The 21759-nt window shown below is 39.0% G+C and overlaps 1 protein-coding gene across 1 annotated transcript; it reads right to left on the reverse strand.

The window, feature by feature from the left end:
• Positions 1 to 475: 475 nt before the first annotated feature.
• lypla2 (lysophospholipase 2) lies at positions 476 to 20993 on the reverse strand. Its single transcript, XM_085261948.1, has 10 exons — positions 20922 to 20993; positions 11971 to 12063; positions 10363 to 10394; positions 6205 to 6270; positions 5897 to 5944; positions 5676 to 5746; positions 4249 to 4322; positions 4024 to 4125; positions 3686 to 3856; positions 476 to 2660 (listed from the first exon to the last, which is right to left on the reverse strand). The coding sequence occupies exons 2-10, from the start codon at positions 12046 to 12048 to the stop codon at positions 2610 to 2612; spliced, it is 693 nt and encodes a 230-aa protein (XP_085118074.1). The 5' UTR covers positions 12049 to 12063; positions 20922 to 20993; the 3' UTR covers positions 476 to 2609.
• Between the last annotated feature and the right edge of the window lie 766 nt (positions 20994 to 21759).

Consider the following 21759-nt stretch of genomic DNA (forward strand, 5'->3'; position numbering starts at 1 on the left):
AGTAAAAAAACAAACTTTGTAACTAAGTGGCTGCAAAATCATCAAATTCAGATTTTGAATCCAAGGCTACATTCCTCACATGTTAATCGGATTGCAAATCCATGGTTAATCCTTAAAAAGCAAGTGGACGAAGACGCCCACAAACTATGATCAAGTTCAAGCACCGATAGGGCAGGAATGGATCACCATCAATCAATATTCGACCCAGAAGCTGATGTGCTGCATGTCAGCAAAGGTTAATGCTGACTCGGCGTAGATGTGACTTATTTATCAATAAAAGTCTTTGATGTTGTCTACGTCATATCATAGAAACATTCAAAATAATCAAGTGTTTGAAACGCTGCCCACGACCATTAAAGTATTATTAGATATTAGATTAGATTATTATTAGAGTAAAAATATGGAAACCCCCTGAATGAGTGTGTATGAATCTGCAGATACACATTAGAAAAATGAGTGACGCTCAACTCAGACGGACTTTTTTCTTTTTTTATTATTACGCATACAGGTGTTTTGGAAAAAAAAAAAAAAAAGAGGAGAGACCACCTCAGCCTCACCTGAACACGTTTCTTTAATGCTCATCATTATAAACCAACACAAAAAAGGATGAGATGACAACAGTGACAAAACAACATTAAAAAAAAAAAAAAAAAAGTAAAAAATAAAACAAACCACAACAACACAACCCAGGAGAAAAGACACGAGACGAGAGGAACAAGTGGAATGATGAAAGAAAAAATGGCAAACACATCAAAGAGAAAATAACGGACCTAATTAGAGCAAAAAAATAAGAAAAATACACAAGGAGTCGAGGAGAGGAGACGCATTCATCGAGTTGTGAACAACAATCAAAACAGATGCCTTTCATCCTTCTCTACTGGTTTTTTGTTTTTAAAACCAGGTTGGGAACAGTGATACAGCAGAACAGGAAATTAAGAAGAGAGCAAAATCAATATTCACAAAGGAAAAACTGTAAAACACCTGATATATATATATGTTTAAGCACACACACGACTCCTCAGAGTTACACTCCTATGTCCAAAGATCACAAGTTGTTCAAAGATTAACTTTGATTTTTTTTCACCCTTCAATTATGTTGGACCATTTTCTTGCCAAAGTGCTCCCTTTGTATAGCCATTATTTTCTAAAGTGGAATATAATAGTGTTGCTGACCTTTCCATATTTTATTAGTGGGGACCCAAAGGAGGGAGCGAGACTGTGTTGGTGTTATGGAAGAAAATGTAGAGGAAGTGTGTTTTACCAGAGGTTTAAAGAAAATAAATAGTGGAAATCAACAGGAATTCATGAAGAGGAGGCGGCTGTTAGTGGGGGTGAACCGCTGCTGAAACCAGTCATGGTGTGCAGTCTGTGCAGGTCTGCAGCCATCATCAGTCATTCGCCTTTAGGCCTAAAGGAACAAACTGAGGTACTTTCACATACAGATACATAGAAAGCAGATCAACCTGCAGGTGTGCACGCTTTGAAAGAAACAGCACAGGGTAGCACGAGTATCCACTGATTAGCTTTATTTCTGTTGGACTCTGATCATATACTTCCATGATGTTTGATCACATTTATTTAAAAAAAAAGAGGAAAGAAGCAGCATGGCAGCCTTGTGTGCAAGATTTAGTAAAAAGAGCCATTGCTGTTAACGATGCAAGACCTGGACAGGCCGCAGTCATGATTGGAAAGGATGGGTTGGCGCTCACTATCCCCGAGTCAAACTCTGTTGGGTACCCAACACTGGAGTGAAGCTGCAGTCAGACCAGATAACAGAAGGGTTCAGGAGACAGGGCGGGTAGGATTGCAAGCATAAACAAATGGGGCAATTACATGGCAGGCCTCTACAAGCTTGTAGATTATGCTGCATTTTATTTGTGTTTCTACTGCTTATGTTCATGCACCCAACTTTTAGGCTGTAGTCATAAAGCAAGAATGAATAAGAAGCCAAATCCACCTTTTTTCCCCTCAAACTCATGCACCTTGAGAGCAATCACATATTAAAGTTTCACGCGACTCCACCTGTGAAGCTAAGAAGGCACGTCAAACTGCAGGAAAAAGAATTAGGATGCATAATCTGGTCTGACTGCACCTTTAAACAGCGGTGTGTTTGCAGGCGAGTACCAACCTGCTTATTTGCTCTGTGTTAATCTTGATTTTCTTGATTTACAAAGTCACACAGCAATGCCAGAAGGATAAGTGTAGCAATGAGTGAGAAGCTAAATGATGTAAAAATGAGGGGAAATGAGAATGAGGCAACAGACAGAAGTTGTAAAACAGAAGCCAAACAGGAATTTAATGTTTGAGTTTTCAGTGTTTCTCCCTCCGAAGGCTAAGACGTGTGAATGCAAGCACTTCAAATCAGTGTGTTTGACAAATCTGTTAACAGTATGAGTGTTGCTGGACCGCAGGAGAAGATTTGGTTGGTTTAGCAGTGTGGGTCAAATCATCGTTATCATCGTTACTAAATATGTGCGTGTTCGTGTATGTTTGCTGTCTCGTGGATGTGTGTGGGAGGGGGTGCTCATGGCTGTTTCCTGTGGGAGAATGGCAGAAAAGGGGTGAAAGGTCAGTGTCTCAAAGGGGGTCACAGTGGGGATGAGGTGAGGTCAGATCCGGGGCAAAAGCTTCTCGATAAATTCCTTTACAGCTGCCATCTCCTGCAAGAGAGCAGACCAAATGTTGGTACAGTGGAGAAGCTGAACAGATGATTCAGGACTCATCTCAGCTGAAAAACAGGCTGGACTGGAAATGTAACGCTGAGGCTGTTCACACAAATGGAGAGAGCAGACTCTACTTCATCTGGAAACTTAGGGTTTTTCAAGAAAAATGTGTGTAGCAAAATGTTGCACTTTTTCTGTTGCTAGTGCAGTTTTCTTTCTAGCCATCTGCTGGGCTAACAACATCAAAGCCCGTGACACTAGGAAGCTTAACAAGCTGTGCTGGAGACTCGTATATAGCCCACAGACTTCATTATTGAGAGAAGGACGTTCTGTAAACTCCTACAACCCTGTTTTTCTGCATATATATGTGTATAAATGTTTGATTTGCAAACCTTCTTTAAGACTTTTCTTTTGATTCAAGTGTCAAGCTGTTAAAATCACAGCGTTTTAGAGACATCTACATTTGAAAGAACAGCTTTAGAAGCAAATCTGAAACATTAAAAATCACGGGTAATAAAAATTGTACCAGAGACCCAAGCGGTTCTGTTTTGATCTACCTGCAAAGTTTGAGCTGGAAGAGTGCATCATGGAAAAAACAAAAACAAAAAACAACAACCCTTGTTTAGAGTTTATCCTCTAAATCAGGGGTGGGGGAACTCGAGGTCTCAAGGGCTGGTGTCCTGCAGGTTTTAGATGCATCCTTGATCTAATACAGCTGATTTAAATGGCTAAATTACATCCTCAAACTATCTTGAAGTTCTCCAGAGGCCTGGTAATTGTCTTCAAGATTTTTCTCTTGAAATAAAAATTTCCTTATCTTTATTTCAAGAGAAAAACCTTCATTTAAAGGTTTAATTAACATTGCCTAATTCACCCAGGTGGATGATGCAATGCTTTTGTTTTGGTGAATGTAATCAGGATGTCACAAAAATGTAAATTAGCTAAATATTTGATTCAACCTTGAAAGAAGTAAAACAAGCTTTTTAGAAGAAGTTATCAGTGTGATTTGTGAACAACAGTACCTGAGGACAGGAGCTGTGAGGGAGCCCTGGGAAGGTTTTAAAGGTAATCATTTGAGGATTGACTATGGATTTCAGTTTTTCTGCCGTCATGGCACCAAACTGCACGGGAATCATGGCGTCCATCTCACCGTGGCACTGCAGGATTGGGAGGTTCTTATTGCCGCTTGACGCCTGTGGGACAGACATAGAAGTAGAATTTAGCTTTGAGCGTAGCTTTCTCACTAAAACCTTCTGGCAGGGTGACATGTTAAAAATCATATGAAGGTATCAGCATTGTGTTGAAAAGAGGAGCAGGCAGGGAAGGATGTTTCTCCTCTGCAGTGAAACTGTGACTGTACCGATGGGAAACTCCTGTGAAGTGGAAGCCAGCAGCTGAGGGCCACAACACCAGCCAACTGGTGCTGGCAGGTCAAGGCGGTATACAAGGACAAGGCCCCACCCTGAGGAGCAACACAGGAAGCAGACAACCTTTAATAGATGCATTTACGATATTGATCTTGTATATATAATAATGTAAATGCAATTCACAACATGTAGCACCAAGACAAAAAAAAAAAAAACACCTGAGAGAAACCGCCAAGTATTATACGGTTTGGAGGGATCCCATTTCTGGCCTCGTGCTCGATTATGGCCTTGACTGTGAGAAGCAAGAATAACCCGTTAGTGAAGCCAAACAAAGGGGTGGGTAGCGTAGAAGAAGGAAGAAATAAGTCTTATGTGGCAAATTTCCAACAAAAATGTTCCACTTGACTTCCTGTCAACTTTGCAGCTGGCTTAAAAAATGTAATCCATACTTGGCATGTGGATATTCAAAGAAAAAAGTTTTTATAGCTGCTCTGAAGAGGGTGAAGACAGTCTTCATACACAGCAGTGACATTTTATAACAGTCTAAATAAGAGGATAACAGCACACACTTTTAGAGATTTTCTCTTTGAAGTTTATTTTTTGTTTGTTTGTTTTTTACAGACAAGTACATACGCAAAGACTGAACATTTTTCACAAACTAACTAATCAGTGTCAAGAACATCCGTTTTAAATCGCCTACATAACATTAATCTTACAATCAAGTATAATCAAGCCTCTCATAGTCTTACAATTGAATTAAATTTTATTTACACAGCACCAAATCACAACTACAGTTGACTCAAAGTGCTGTATTCTTAAATGTTCATTAAATGATTAGAAAAATTGCAGGTGGTGGTGGTGGTGGTGGTGGGGGGGTTTAAACCTTAAATTTTTAGCAGAGTTTTTGATCTATTTAACAGCAGAGGGATTTATGATATAAGAATTTAAAGCATTTCTAAAGATTCTCCAGTCTCAAATCTGGAGGCTGGGAGGAGACCCAAATCTCTGGTGGGACAATTTGTGCCTATGAACAAGAACAATCCATCCATCAAACATTTTGCCCTGAAGTTGCACTAAAAATTTTCAGATTCACAGACTTATTTTGGAAGCTTGGCTGTTAATAATGTCATAAAGAGGGGATAATTTATAGGGTCATCTCAGGCATGCAGCTCTAGCTGTGCCTACAGAGCCGCTGCCTTCCTGGTGCTCAAACATTCTGCTTGTGAGTGGCAGCCAATCAGAAGAAATTTGTCTTAAATGTGGAGGAGCTAAAAACAGCTCATTTCAGAGTGATCTAAAAGGCTCCACCAAGGCCCAATATCACATAAAAAAGGGATTATATTGAGCTATTAGTGACAGAAATGTATTGCAGTAGAGCTGGAAAGCAGTATAATAGGTGCACTTTAAGTATTTCACATTTATATATTTAATGGTGTAAGCACCCTCTTTAGCTTAAGCTTCAAGGAGTTAAGGTGCATACAAGAGAAGATACTAACCACTAAATAGAGGGATGTAAAACCAGACTGAAGCTGCAGCAGTCTGGAAGCTTTCCAATCACCGTTTAATGACAGCGTATTAGTGCTTCCCTGCTATTATCAACCCACACACGTGGCCCTTGTTCGATATTTAAACACATTAAACTCACTGTTTTCTGCTGCCTTCTTGATTCCAGATTCGTCCTCTGGAGAGTCGGGGCTGAGACCCATGAGGTCAAACCTGCACACAAGTAAAGCCCAGCATAAGGAAAATGAATGGATACAATTGCAGTATTGTCAATGGCAATATGGGAGGCTATTGTGGTTTCCAGGGAAACAATGGCATCCAGTGTTGAGCTAAAAGGCCGCCTCTTTCATCACGCCAACTCACCACGCGGGCATCATCGACTTCATGTTGAGTGTAACGGGAATGGGGGGCCTGCAGCGGAGGAGAGGCAATGAAAACATGATGGGAAAACAGCAGCCAGGAGCTACGTTACAGTAACACATTATTAACTCCAAACGACTTGAACGACTGGCAAAAATTTGGCTTAAAACGCACCAAATAAACATTACAGAGCATTTATTTGCCTACAAGTCTTTTTTTTTTTTTTTTTTTTAAATCAATCCACATAAGTCCCGACAAACAAAACTCTTAGAGGCATAAATCAAATCGTGACATGAGAAAAAAAGACTTACGCGTGGGGGCAGATAAACTTGACGTGAGGCAGCCGGATCCCAGTCAAAGTATCCGCCCACCCATGCCTGACAGAAAACAGAGAGAGCAGCTCTTTGTTCCTAATCAAGCAACAGTAAAACCACTAATATGCAGCACATCCACCCCAAAAGCATTACAACCAAGTTAGAGCTGGGCGATATGAGATTTTTTCATATCACGATATGTTTTTTTCATTTCAGGCGATAACGATATCTATCACGATATAAGCCAAATAACTATATTTGTAAGATTTAAATGTGCCGTTGCTCACAAGTAAAATGTGAAATAATCAGCAGCTTGTTTTTAAATATTTATTTCCCATAATAAGTTCAACAGGGTAGATGTACTTAAGGAACATGAGACTTTTTCAGATAAATAAAGGCAAATATTGCAAACTACACAAAAGACAGCCGCTAAAGCGTTTAAGTTTCAAAATAGAACAAATGAAACAGACTAAATTGTCAGTTCCACTTAGAAACAAAGTATTAATTCTAAAAATAAATCTTAGTTTGTTTTACAGAAGAACAGACAAAACTGACTAACTTTTGTCAATATCAAATAAACTGAGAACTAAAAGGAAATTCTCAATCTCTCCTTGTTGTATAGCTTAGCTTTTCAAACAGTTTTAACAGTTACTTTAGTCTGACAAAAGCCGAATGACGAATTAGCGCTTCCAGTCCACACGTACACGGGTATTTTTGAAAACGGAGATTTTCCGTTTTCGTTTTAAAAAATAATCCCGTCCGCACATAAAGGGAGAAATGAAGGAAAACGCTGCTATGAACATGCCAAAGCAGCAGGTGGAGCTAGATTCCTAACCGTGCAGAAATGTTGGCCAATCAGAAGTCTAGAAGCCTCGGTGGGAAAAAGTAAACAAAGCTGCGGCATAGAAGCAGAGCCGAGTCGTATGTGTGGACGGACAGTAACTGTGTGTATATGTAAGCATTTAAACACTGCAGAGAGTAGAATTAACAGTAACAGTATTGTAGAAATTCATTTCACCGAAACAATAACGTGGCGCACAGTGTGACGCATGCACCAGTTCATTGTATTTCCAGACTTGCTTTCGGCACAATTTACAGTGCACGCTACTGTTTTTTGTCAGACTTGAAATAGCCGAAATACCTTCACACTACGGAACTTCTATGGCTCTTCCGTTCGACAATCTCTCCGGCATTGGAACCATCATCTGTTTTCTCTTCGGTCACGCTCGGTTGATTTTTCTAGTCGGCACACTCATTTCCTCCATTATGCGCTGGCTCCATTACCCGCTGGCTGCTTCCCAAACAAACACACGTGCGGCTTGGCACTTGTGCTGTACGTAACAAGTGACGCGACGTGACACTGCGGCTGTGATTGGTTCGGCTCTGCGCTACTTTATTTGGATTGGCTGACCTTTTTTTTTTTTTTTTTTTTTTTTTTTAAGAGGACAAGAGCGGCGAGGTCTATCGCGATAGCTTAATTTCTCTATCGAGTAAAAGTTATATCGCGATACATATCGTTATCGTTCTATCGCCCAGCTCTAAACCAAGTCCATGAAAGTCACTTCTACGCTGAAGTAACGCGTGTAGAAAATTATTTCTCTTGATGTACAACGATCAGCATGTGTGAAATGATTTTTCATCTCCATTACAGAGGAGCACTAAAACTGTACTGAGGACAAGCTGTCATCATGTACTGATTTAAGTCGTTTTTTAAATTAGACATTCATAATGTTGTAAGTGCTGCTTTATGAAATTCAACCACATGAATGTTGGCACCAATTACACATGACTAAAGGCCACTAAATGCATGTTATTAAAGTCAAGTGCAAAAGCAGCAAGAGCCAAATGCAGGATTTTAAAATTAATTATTGTCATTAACTCTGCATCACCACCCTCTGCTACTGTGCTGTTTATGTAATGATTTGTACATGTAGGAATGTTTCTCCTGTGAATTTTCTGCTCACATTCAGCCCAATGAAACAAACATTTAAACAAAAAAATGGAAATAACTCAAATTATGTGAACTATAATTACAAGGGAAAAAAATCAATTAGGTGCCGCTTAAAGTGTGATCCAAAAGGTTTGGGCAGCTTTTAAGAATCAGTTCATCTTCTCTTCCATCTCTGGCCTGCTTTCAGCCTGGCTCCCATTTTTAGATCGCTCCCTGGAAATCCTGTTTTGACCACTTCATCACAGACCTCAGCTTCTCTTTCAAAGTGACATGGTTTGTGTGTGATAATGATGATAACCTATATTAAACACACATATCTGCATATACATATACACAGATATATGTGTGCATACAAAATCAACAAAATCTATGTGACATGAAATACCAACTCAATCATAATGTCCGACTTGGAGTAGGAAGGAGCAGGTACATAAATATTAATCCCTACACCATGCTCAACACTCTGTTGGTTTACCATGATCATCGGCACACCCACTTCCCTGTCTATGTCTATGTACAGACATAATGATTAACATAAATATATATATACTATCAGGCATCGTTTTCAAATTTCTCCAAAAGCAGGTTTTGGAAATTCTTTGAACTGAATAATGCTTGAACCTTGTTGCAAGTCCACTGGAAAACTGTTCCAGTTATACTCCATAAATGGAAATGCAAAACGTTTTAACTATTATCCACATATCAAGAGTCTTGGTGATGAGCTGAACCACAACACAGCAGGTTTCAGCTGAAGAGCCTGCAGTGCCCAGTCGCCCAGAAGGAATCCTGGTCAGATACCCAAACCACCTCAACTGGCTCTTACTGTGAGCCCTTCTTGAATAGTGGAGCTCTTCATCCTACCTCTAAGAGAGAATCCAGACAGCCTTTTGGAGAAAAGTACTTGTATCTGCAATTCGATTCTTTTTGCTTGACTCGGTTTGTGTCCACAGGTGAGAGCAGGAATGCAGGGTGACCAGTAAATCCTACAGAGCTCACAGTGTCCGTGCCTGAACAGGCGTCCACAGAGAAAGCAATTCACTTGCAAATTGGTTTGCAGCTGACAGGTGGTTGCTAGCAGATAGTTCAGGCTCTGGTTACCTAGGCAACCCTCTAATATATTTACTACCCTATAATACGGTATGTCAATCAGTGGTAATCTTTGCTCTCAGTGGTAGTCACTTCAATCACTCGCCTTGAAGTTGAGAAACTGCAGACTCGCTTTGTGTTTGCCTGGCATCACATGAAATCGCTGAATATCGCAGACTTTCTACATTGTTGCCATGTTACTGCTAGCTGTTTCCTGTGTGGACGCCTCTTAACCCTAGAACACTAATGTCGCGTGATTTTCATCAAGTGTTGAATAAAAATTACTTAGTGGTAATTTCCAAGGGAAATTCATATGGTAAAACATTTATAGTCAGCTGGTCTTTTGTTTTTAAAACTTTTCCCACAGATGTCAGAGATTCAGTGAGAATGCACCTTTACTTGACAAGGCTAATGTGTCCCAGGAGTGAGTGGACAGTTTCGTCATTTCTTTGTTTTATTGGGTATATTATATCGGATAAAAATATACCCAGCATTAGTGATAGTGTTACAAAACTGGACGTTAGTGTTGTGGGGTTAAAGCAGGCATTATAATTGCAGCTTGCTTGATGTATGCCTGTAGGTTGTATTCACAATTGCTGCACTGTTGTGTATTGTCTCCAGAGATGAATCCGCACTAAGAGAGCCTAACACTCACCATTCGATAATGAAAACTGCATCTCTCTGACCCAAGCGCACCCTAGCATACTTTATGCCTTTATGTTGCTACATGAATGCTTTTGGGTTTTTCCTCCACCATACACTCTGAATTTGTCCCTGTAACATTTTGAGCTGTGCGAGGGAAACCTTTAACCAGAAATGATGTGGTCTGTAGGTGATGGCATTTGAGGCTCTGCTCATCACCTGTTCTATTCACCAAAAGCAGCTCCCTCAGATTTGGCTCAAAATACAAATCTTGGTAAATGACTGTTTTGACAAAAGAGGTAAAAATACGAGTGGTCAGACAAAACTCCAACAGGGCGATCTACAAAAAAAAAAAAAAGCGGCCCAAAGGTGCACAAGAAGATATCCTTCAAGGTATGATCAGAAACTTTTTAACTGCAAACTGGAACTGAACTTTTTAACTGCACCTCACAGAAAACAGAAATAAAGTTACTCACCCTGAGTCTCCCAAACCATGAAGGAAGATCACCTGCAGCACAGATGGAGACAGCAGAATTATTTTCTCTTACACAGGCTTCACAAATAAATGGGAAACACTTCCTTCTAAATGCAGAGACAGAGGCCTTATCTGTTCCCAGTACTGATTGGTAACAGAAACTTTTCTTCCTGTGATCTGGACAGTATGTTCAAGTCCATCTTGCACTTCACAGATGAAAAACAAAAGAAAAAAAAAAACCCTCTTTGATCTTCAATACAATTTACCAGCCTTCTGGACACAGAGTGCTACAGCTACAAGTTTGCAGAAGAAAACCAGGTGCCAGTCTTACATTCCTGCCAAGATCTACTCTCACTGCGAGTTTCCACACATGATACTTCCTGCAGAGAAACCATGAAAGGGACTAATGACAGTTCAGAAGACTGGCAACTCGATGTTTGTTTGCTAGAAGTCAGAGAATTGGCTCTTTGCGCAGATCAAAACACTTTTCTTCCATGTAGGGTTCAGAGCTGGAACAGTCAGCTTTGATCCTGATGTTTAACAAAACCCTGCACAGTATCCAGTAACAGCCTGATAAGAGACTTGTTTAATTTTCACTCTGAGATCCAGCTGAGTGTTGACACAATGGGCCTGATTACACTGCTGTAACACTCGTTACATGTGCTGCTGCAGGTGAAGCTACAGGTGAGCCATAAAACAGGACTGGCACGGCTACAGAAGTACAAAAAGTCCAATTTCTTGATATTGATCACAGTGCTGGGTGGAAATTTGTATCTCTATCTGTGTCTCTATGTGTTAGCCCTGCAACAGACTGGTGACCCATCCAGTGTGTACCCTGCCTCTCGCCCTATGGTAGCTGGGATAGGCGCCAGCACCCGCCAGTTCTATATTTGTTCTAACTACATTTCAAGAAATGTTTGATTATTGTTTTTATTAGGCCCTCAGATGGGTCAATAATTGGCAGCAACACAGATTTGCATGCATTTTAGTTTTTTTCGTGCTGTCAGATATAAAGCAAACTGACATTCGTGATCCCAAGGACATGTCCCCAGGACCCTCTGAGGGCTAGTATTGATTTGTGGGTCTTTGTGTAGGTGGCTTATTATTTAGTCAGGTGTGTAAAATAAATGAAAGTTTTAAAAATAACATTTTAATGTGATCCTAAAAACAAAAAAAAATTAAATGACAAAACCACACTTAATCGGGAGCTTGTTCTGCTTTTAGGTAAGTATATAAACACCATTTTTTCTGCGACTGTTATGGGTTTTTATTTATTTATTTATTTTTTTTAATTTAAATTACACCTGTCTTGTTAGCCTGAATGTTTCCACAGCACAGATGTGACACCAAGGTTCACCATACTTCACAGAAGTGTGAAGTGCCGCTCAGAAACAATTTCCATTCGGTCTTACGCCAAACTTCGTGTCACAAGTGACAGCTTTGAGTACCTCATAGTCTTTGTCTCACCTGTTTTTCTGTTTCTAGTTGGGCAGAGTTGCCCAAGCAGCCAAAGTCAAAATTAAAAGCACTGTTTGATTAAGGCCACAAAAAACACTCCAGCAGCGTTTGAGGTAAATAAAGTTATATTAGGTTTTGTGCTTTCACTCACCGCCGCGGTCTCCTTCTCCACCCCAGACACCGTCACAGCCTCGGCGAGCAGCGGCACAGACATGTTGTTGCCACACATACACTGTAAGAGGTGCTGGAGACAAAAACGAGAACAGAAAAAAGAAAAAAAAAAAAGATTTCAGCTGCCTGCAGATTGCACAGTGAGAAGCGACTTCAAGCTAAACAAAATGCTTCATTTAACATTCACACATTTTGAGATAATTTAAGCATTTTCACAGTTTTCAGTCCTTCGCGTTAACTCTAAGACTTTTTACACAGCAGATCAAAACTGTAAAATCCGCTCAAAGTTCATGGCAGCTTCTTTTATTCCTGTAGCAGAGAAGGAAGTTGAGTCATGACACTAATCTTCCGGAGCTTTTTCTGGAGGATACATGTTTTTAATACTAGAAATCACTGGATATCACACAGCTCCTTTACTCCAACAGAATCAGCTCTAATCTCAAATCAAACTGGTTTAATAATATAACATTTTCATATTCGCCTAACAAGCAAAAGATCATCAGTTTGATGGTGTTATGGTGACCTCTCACGAATAAGGGAGCACCAGAAAGTAGCTTCTTCACTCATATTCTAGTTTTTCTGTTTCATTTATATTTGGAACAGTTCTTGCTTTTACTTTCTCTTTCTATCTTTGTCATTGTCATCCAACAGCCTCCTTGTGGATCTTGAATGTGCCCCAGGGGCTTGAAACTACTCATGATCTGGCATATTGGATGGCTTTGCAGAAGACAAAAATTACAAAGGAGGAGGGCTTAAACTTTGGACTCTGACATGTTCTCTAGAACCAAGTTGACAAAAATTTATCAAGATGAACCAGGTTAACTTAATAGTTAATTTAATCAGAGGCAGAGGTCTGAATCACTGTCAGCTTTAATACACGCAGCCTTCATACTGACATTACCCACGGTATACCACAGTCCACCAAAGCGAGGTGTTTAAACCATGCTGATTGATTGTAAATCTGATTGATTTACATTCTTTGATTTACTGCAGCAGGATTTATTTTACCTGGCTGAATGTGGAAAAACTAAGAGGAACCAGATGAAGATTCAGTTATTTATTGAATTTATTTATTCAGTTATTTATTGTATTCAGTTATTTCTTACAATGTCCACTCAGAGCTCAGTTTATACTTGTTGCGCGGCTCTCAGATTTTGTACCCTGGGAGGCTCGGCTGAGATGAAAGGTGCGAGCGTATGATACTGTCAGTCTTTGCTACGATTTCAATGATAAATCACTATTGAAGCTCAGATGTTTTCAGATTACAGAGAGGGAGAGACAGCTTTCTGTTTGTTGATGTGTGTTTTTTTTATGAGTGTTGCCATTCATACATGCATTCATGAGTGTCAGCATTAATGGTTACTAGGCTGTGATATCGTCACAGGTGGAGAAGCCAACAATAAATGCAATGATCACAAACTTATTTTAAGAGCAAACTGTGCTGCATGAGTCCTGTGAACTTAAAATAGTTCCATTAATATAACGTGCAACTGTAAATTTATTTGGCAATAAAATTAGAGATGCGCACGACCAGAACAGTTCTGCCCGCTACTCAGCAACAAAAAGCTGTTTGCAGCTATGACCAACCTACAACAGACATAGCGCAGAAGCATAAATCTCTTAGATCTCACATGGTTAAACTACTTTTTCATATTTTCTTAATTTACAACGGTTATAAATTAGTAATGATTTGCAAATCAAGTCAGACTGTGACTGTAACCACTGCACAAAGGTTGACTCCTATCAGGTGACCTGTGCAATCGCAAGTGGTCGTGAGTGTGCAATGCCCTCAAACCTGCGAGCAACCATTTAGTCACCGCAAGTTCCAGCCGGTTGCAGATTGTAAACAAAATTCAATGAAATCATCTGGCAGCCGCCGACTGTTTCAATGTTTTTTAAGTAACATTGGTTTTTCTGTAAGTTTTCTTTACATCAGCTGTGACAGAGTAAACAGATGTACAGACATGCTGCTAGTAGCACATGCTGCTACTAGCAGCATGTAAGGTAGCATTGCTAAGGTTAACCAGTTTAACTAATCTGACATCAAGCAATTTATGAGACTTTCAAATATGATCTGATAACTGAAAAACATATTTAATGATTTGAAAAGGCGCTTAAATAAACACACATTATCTGTACAGACATATCTGAACTTGGCCTGCCACACTGGGGTTAATTTAGCCTCCTTTTGGAATGCTTTCTTATTTTCAGACTCATCTATTACTCTTATTTTCTTCTCCTGTTTAACTGACCAGTAAATCAGTAGCCAGGAACATCACTAAAAACACCGAGTTGGGTGTACTGTATTATAAAGAACACGGGCCAATATATGGAAATCATGCTGGTAGAGCTATATTTACACTGGATTATGAAGTTCATTACATTTCTCCTTCTCTAAGCCTCACTGCTCATTCAATACCAAATGTTCACCTCCCCAGGATGTATTCAAATATTTAAATAGAGCACAGCCTATTCAAACCAGGGGCTGTGCAGATGCATGTCGAGAGTTACTTGCGTGTAGCTCAGAAGGACTGGATGTTATTTGGACATCAGCGGTGACATTCAACAGCTCTCTGTGTCAGTTATAAAAACCTCATTATCAGTGCAGCCATTCATTTGTCACACGGGAACAACAAAGGTCAACATATCGCTCACACATGCAAACACATAATGGAGCTGCTGGTGAAGGTAAAGCAGTCAGTAAAAAAAAAAAAGCATTTGTGCCATGCAGGTTTCTGTAGTCAGCAACTGAATAGACTCATCAAATAAACTAAATGCCCTCTCTTGACTGTAAAATGGACCGCTGACTGGCGCGATTCAGCCGTCAATAACAGGCAGGAGATCAGGTTGTTGTTTTACAGTAAAGTCCAGCAGTAAAAGCCTCTAACATCCTGATGTTGTTGGACAGGATATGGGAGACGGGACGGGTGGGTCAGACAGCAAACTGTCCAATTGGTAAACGGGCAACAAGGAGACAAAGAAATATGGAAGCACAAAGGTTAATGTATAAACCTTCAGCGCCTCGGCTGTTAAAATTTCACAGATGTTGAGATCAAGCAGCTAAATGCTGCACGTGCTGTCAGTACCAGGTGACAAATCATTAGCTGAAGGTCATATCTGCAGCCGAAATATGTGAAATCCGAAGTGTGGACAATAGAAGTCTGTTCGTTTTTGCATCAACTGATAAATGAGTACTAGATTAATAATGAATGGGCAAGCTGCAGGAAATAGCCTTTTTTTTTTTAATGGTAAACAGGATTAGCAGGGCAAAGAGTGAAAATTTGTTGTAAAGTTAACATTTTGTGTTTTCCAACAAATTGTGCTGCTTTTTCTGCACAGAGTGAATATGCATGAAAAAAAAGGTACTTCTACATCCAAACAACTTGTTAAAAACTAAAAGAATATTGCTGCTCAGCTCTCAAAATCTGAATATACAAAATAATATGTTCAGTGAGCTATTTATGCTAAAAGACCACCAGATTAATAACTGATTCCTTACAACTTATAAACATCAAAGAATTACATTTTTCTATCTAAACACATTTAACTTAAATAAATATTTGGAACTCTAAGGAATATAAGTATTTAATATTTCATTAAAAAAGGCACAAGTTAGATAACTGATAGATTTTGATGGACAGGTTAAAATCGTCTTGATCTCGAGGTTGGAAGCCATTTGACTAAAATCCCAAATTTTATTTCTGAATTTTTCAGTGTAATTAAGCTCCTTTCTTCTAGGTCATTCCATGCTGCTTCATCAAACTATCTGAAAAAAATCCAGGGTAAAAATAAACTTCTTGATGGGAATTTCAAAAAAAAAATATTCAGGTATCTATCATCAGTTTTCTCAAGGGATAAAGAGAGAAAAATATCTAAAAATACCACTAACATTATTTTTGAGCAGCCATTTTATTCAATATTTTTATGAAATTCTATGTAAAACTAATTTAACTGCTTCACGAATATGGACTCTAAAAAGTGCAGTGTAGTAATGAAGTATTTGTAAGCGGCCAACGCATGTGGTAGCACATTATGTGTCAGCTACCTTGTGGTTGTGTTTTTATGCAGCGACAGTCAATAGAAACAAAATGCTGGGACTTCATTCCCCTTCTATGTTTCATATTTATCCCTCAAGTTTTTCAGATTCCTTGTACATTTCCATCACACCATTTCTGGTAGCTTCAGCAATCCCGCTCAAGGAATTGCCATCATTTTGGAGTCATTATTATTATTATTATTGGGGGAATTGACAGTACTGAACAGGCCACTCACAATAGTTTTGGTCTGCGTCAATGTGACATTTACTTTACATTTCTAGAGAGTTGCAGGTCAGGTTACGGCAGAGGGGTTTCAGATGGGTTTGCAGTTATGACGTAGCTATGATGTAGACATTCATCTGAAGCATAAATTCCCACAAAGTCCCTACACTGAAGATAAATAAAAATGATTTTTTTCCCCCCTCATATTCATGCCTTCATATGTGTGAAACCATTCACCTGACCATTTTAAATAATAGTATGTGACTTGTATGTAAGAAACTGAATAAAATATTCTCTAAAAGCCAAAGTGAGGTTTTTACAGACCACAAAATCTGCTATCAGTGATCGGGTGTTCAAATATTTCAGGAACTTCAAGCATCCATCATTCCATCTTAACATGAGCTCCACTCCTGTAGTCCAATTTCACAGACCAGATATTTACCCTAAAAATTTGAAGGACCTCTCTTCAGTAGTTAACTTTAAAATCATGATACTAGAAGAACATCTAAAAATACTTGAGCAATTTTTTACATTTTGTTTCAATTCTATTATATACATCATTCCTCTGGATATATATATATATATATTATTTATCATTATCTCTTCTGTACAATTTAAAATGAGCTTACTGTATTTAATTTTATTGTGCTATTTTACATAATATTTTGGCTGCTCAAACATGAAAATGTCGCAACCTATAAATACAAATACAAAATTGTTCACCTTGTCTTATAAACTTGTTCTCCTGGTTAAGTAAAAATGGAAAACAGACCTCATTTCTGAGTTTTTTCTGCAAAAGATTTTAAACTGAGTAGGAATTGCTCTTTTTTTTTTAAGAAACACACAAGAATCCAATTAAAGAGCTTGCTTTAAATAAATACTAATCCAGCATTAACAAATTGAATTTAGCTGCACTCCAGACGCTGACAGGGAACAGGCAGAGACATAGAGTGGGCAGCATGAATGCAGAAGTGAAAGAAAGAAAGATGATAAGAAGATAAACGGAGGAGTGCAGGTACAATCGGACAATCTGTTCAAACAAGTAGGACGAGCTCAGGAAACATGGTAGCATAAGCAAAGAAACAATTAATCTCCGTTATACAGTTTTTTCTACCTGTTATTGTTCAGCAGATTTACAATGACCCATAACCCAGAGACCCAGCACAAAGCATTGTGTGGGCTTTCAAAGTAGGCTCCAAGAAACAACGGCTCACTCACTCTCTATGTGCTTCTGGAGGAGGCTGCTGGTTAAAAATAGTGTACCACCATCAAGTCCAATTCAAGCTGCGTCTTAAAAAAAATGAAACAAGCCTCGTTTTATTTAACTCTGCAGTTTCCATCATCAAAAATCTCTCACTTTACTCAATAATTATGTAAAACAAAGCAGCCAAAACGTTCATATTTATGCATCATGCCACAAATGGTAACCAGTTATGGAATGACGAGAAGAACGGCATCTAAAATATGCCGGAAATTTTACAAATCATGTGCTCCAGGGGCCAATCTTTTGCCTTTACACTAAATGTTTAGCTTGATTATATGTTTAAAGCTCACAAACACTAAAACTGAAACCACTGATAACATTCCAGTACTCAAAGATTTACAGCCAGGACCAACACCTCAGCATCAGAAATGAAGATCTGTTTCCTGATGTTCAATTAAAAATTATCCCAAATTGCATTTCAGATTTACATCAGTTCAAGTCTTTCTGGTTCTATCTCCAAAATAATGAGGATCTGCTGCTTTTTTCACAGTTTTGTTTGACTGCAAATTCTAGCATTCCCGGTTCTGAACAGTTTTTTCTTTTTAATTTCAAACAGGTTTTCATTGTATTTTCAAAAACTGGTGGCAGTGTTTCTAACCTGTTAGTTTAAGCTAAGCTAAACATCATAAACAACTGCTTCCCTCCATTCTACAGTGGACTGCAGTCAGAGAAATAAAGGATACTTTATTTACTTACTTAGATACTTTAACCGCGTAAGAACAATTCTTATTATTTGCCGTGCCCCATTACAATTTGAAATAATTCCCTCTGATGTTGTCTCTCGTTAAACGTTAACTCCCCACCAGGAAGTAGATGCTTTAATTCAAAGCACGTTTATTTTGTGTCACTGTTCAATCTGTTTAAATCAAACTGTTATTTCACACATGGTGTGGTGCGTGTGAGCAGATGTGAACACGGTAATCACACTCAGGTGCAGTAACCGCACTGAAGGGAGCTTGGAGGGGGTAGTCTGAGTCAGTTTCGAAAGAACTCCAGACAGGTTTGTTATAGTGAAGAGGTCAATGCTGCAATTTTGAGCTAAATACCTTCCTGTTCAGTACACAAACTGAAACAACTAGCCATAAAATGAACCAAGTGAAGTAACTTCCCCACCTCGTACTGTAGTCCAAGAAAACTGCACTTTTCCTGCTCCCATCCCAAGTAAACAAATTAGAGGTGAGAAAATGCTATTAAGAACACTTCAAGTGACCAAGCGCGGTCATTTATGATCCCGCTGTAAATTTATATGTGCTATTGTGATGCGTTTAATTCGCACCATGAATGTTATCAGTCTACTTCTGCAATTTTTCACAATAACTTCGGAGTATTTTATAATAATTGATAAACGACATGGAGAGGATAGCATAAAGGTACTTTTTGTAACACACACACATATAATATATGCATGTTTTTCTATACTGAATGCTATGATTGTAATTTTTCATTTCTAATCACGACAGTGAACCATGAATAACAGACATACAATAACAACACGTGCTGCAGTGGAAGCCTTGAGGCAGATGTCCAAAGAGATGATGAATTAGTATTTTAAACACAACACATCTACAAACAATATGTTTGTTAAGATTTGGTGTGATGCAGACACCTGGTAGTGAAGGATAAAAGTAAAACTGCTAGTAATGTGTTATTGATCAAACTCTTCCTTTAATAACCACTCCATCTGTTCTTTTTTTTGGAATTAAAAATAACACAAGTACATTGCAATACATAAAACTCTCAAACATATTTTCCGTTTTAAAATAAATAAAGTATTTTTATTTACCACTTTTATTGAAACAAACACTAACCACAGGTTTGTAATAAGGAGCAGCAGAGATTGCATAAATAAAGTTGCTTCTGATAATTTTTAAAATGTATTTTTCAATAAAAATGATTAAAAACCATAATCAGTTAAATTAGAAACATTTTTTAGACATCTTTCGTAGCAAAAAAGTATTTCTATATAAAAGGTACATCTACATAAAATATAAAAACTGTCTTTTTAGTCTGTAAAATAGCTTTGTCTCAAGAGCTAACAAGACTTGTTTGTTCTTCTTAAAGTATAATAAATACACATTTTCCATCAATCGCGTTGGATATCATATTAAAGAAATTTGACCTCACTATTGATCAAAATCATTGTAACTTCGTGCCGTAATTTTGCTATTTTTGCCTATACAGAACACTCAAAAGTTACTGAATCAGGCAGGAAATGTAACCACTAATGCTGTAACACCACACTGCATTATCACATCATAGTATCTCGATTTATAGTTCATCTTTCCCTGATTTTAAAGGGTGTAATGTGATGAAGTGACACTTAGAAAAAGCACTACTCCAGTGTTGACTGACCGAATGATTAACTATATTCAATGAAAAGCAGCAGCTCCCACCACTACTTTTAGGTAAAACAGGCCAAAAAAAGAAAGAAAATGTAGCCTGTTTGGACATCACGAGTCTCCATCCTGCGTGACTCCAATTACATTTAAATCAAACACAAAAACCAGAGGCGTGCTGCAGTGTGTGCGCGTGTGCACGTCAAAGACACACACACACACACACACACACACACACACACACACACACACACACACACAGCAGCAGCAGCAGGCTGCTGCACTCAGCTCAGTGGCTACGGATGGCTGGCAAACAACAGGATAATATGCGGCAGTGAGTGACAGGCACCCCCCCACCACCACCAAACACACCACCATCCTACTCCCCCTCCACCACCAGCAGTAGCAGCAGCTAACCCCGCTCCCCGCCTGCTGATGGAGGGTTACAGCTCGGCTGGCTAGCTGATGTCAAAGAAGACAAAGCGAAATTTGTAGAACGCCTCACGGCATCGGATAAAATGAGTTGATATGGGTGTGTGAAGCAGAGGAAGCGGGTGGTGTCGAACAGGAAAGAGACAATGAATGGCTGAAGCTTAGCACTGATATGCGCCTCATCCTTATCCTCGGTAGTGATGGCATTCAGCAGCGCAAAGCCTCTGCTGCCCCAAAAACACACACTGCCTGACTCCTGACCATGCGCTCGGGTTTAATCCAGGTTTAGCCGACCCCACACACACACACACACACACACACACACACACACACACACACACACACACACACACACACACACACAAAATAACCGGGAACAGTGGGAGTACAGCTGCTACTAGCTAACATCGCGCACGCGCGCACACACACACACATTAACTGTATTGTCTCCAACCGGTGTGTCTCTGTTTTTGGTTACTTCGGACAAACGTTACGAATCAAATTCAGACCCCAAACCCCGCCCGTTTTTAGGAGACCCTTTAAGCACTAAAAGGACCCCGTTAAGGTCCCATTCGAGTAAGGATAAATGATTTAAAATTACACCCACGGCCCGCTAGCTAACACAGACTCATACACTCACCGCTTTGCTGTCCCAGTTCACGACGGAGCGGAACTTCCGCTACTGGCCGCTCACAAGCAAGGGGCGGTACAGTGCGTGGAGACGTCATCGTGTAACCACGCCCGCTGTGGTCCGCATACTCTTGCTTTTATTATTCTTATTTTAATGTAATTTTTTTCAGTTTTACATTATATCCAAATTAGGGAGTAAATGTGAGCGATTCTATATTTTTACTTCGAGTTAAAAAATCTTCACAAATAATCCCATTAACTGCATATATAGCTTTACTAACTGCCCACTGTTAACACCGTTATTGCACAAACGTCTTTTTTGAATGACTATGCTTATATTTAACACATATACTTTTTTCTGTATCCATAAAAGATATTCTAAAATGTTCCAATTTCATTAACTATGGTTTTCGATCATTTTTATAAAAAACAAAAATCACTAGTCACTAGAATAAAACATTAAAGCTCTAGATGTGTTTGAATAGCTAGTACCAGGCTGAATCTCCCTTTTATCTTCAGAGTTGCCTTAATTCTTCATGGAAAGCATTCCCATGAGATTTATTGGCTGCATATCAATGATATGAATCTCTGTTTCACCACATCCCAAAGGTGCTTTATTTGATTGAGATCTGGTGACTATGTAGGCTGTTTGAGTACAGTGAACTCATTGTGATGCTTCAACGACCAGTTTGAGATGATTTGAGCTTTGTGACATGGAGCATTTTCCTTCTGGAAGAATTTCCTTCTCAGAATTAAAAAAAAATCCTGTATGTAAATTGCTTTTTAAAAAATGTATATATTTAATTTGCTTCTATTATAGTTTACACATGTAGAGGTTAGTTTATATC

This window comes from Mchenga conophoros, linkage group LG22, assembly GCF_057382185.1.
Source record: "Mchenga conophoros isolate Kocher_MC1m ecotype Shallow Benthic linkage group LG22, M_conophoros_male_GT1.1, whole genome shotgun sequence".
In the NCBI taxonomy this organism is placed as follows: Eukaryota; Metazoa; Chordata; class Actinopteri; order Cichliformes; family Cichlidae; genus Mchenga; species Mchenga conophoros.

Bases quoted from the DNA above. Each gene is read 5' to 3' on its own strand.
- lypla2 (XM_085261948.1), bottom strand. From the start codon at position 12,048: ATGTGTGGCAACAACATGTCTGTGCCGCTGCTCGCCGAGGCTGTGACG. The intron at 6,271-10,362 runs GTGAGTAACTTT...GTTTTCTGTCAG, and splicing joins CATGGTTTGGGAGACTCAGG to GCATGGGTGGGCGGATACTT. The intron at 5,945-6,204 runs GTAAGTCTTTTT...CCTCCGCTGCAG, and splicing joins AAGTTTATCTGCCCCCACGC to GCCCCCCATTCCCGTTACAC.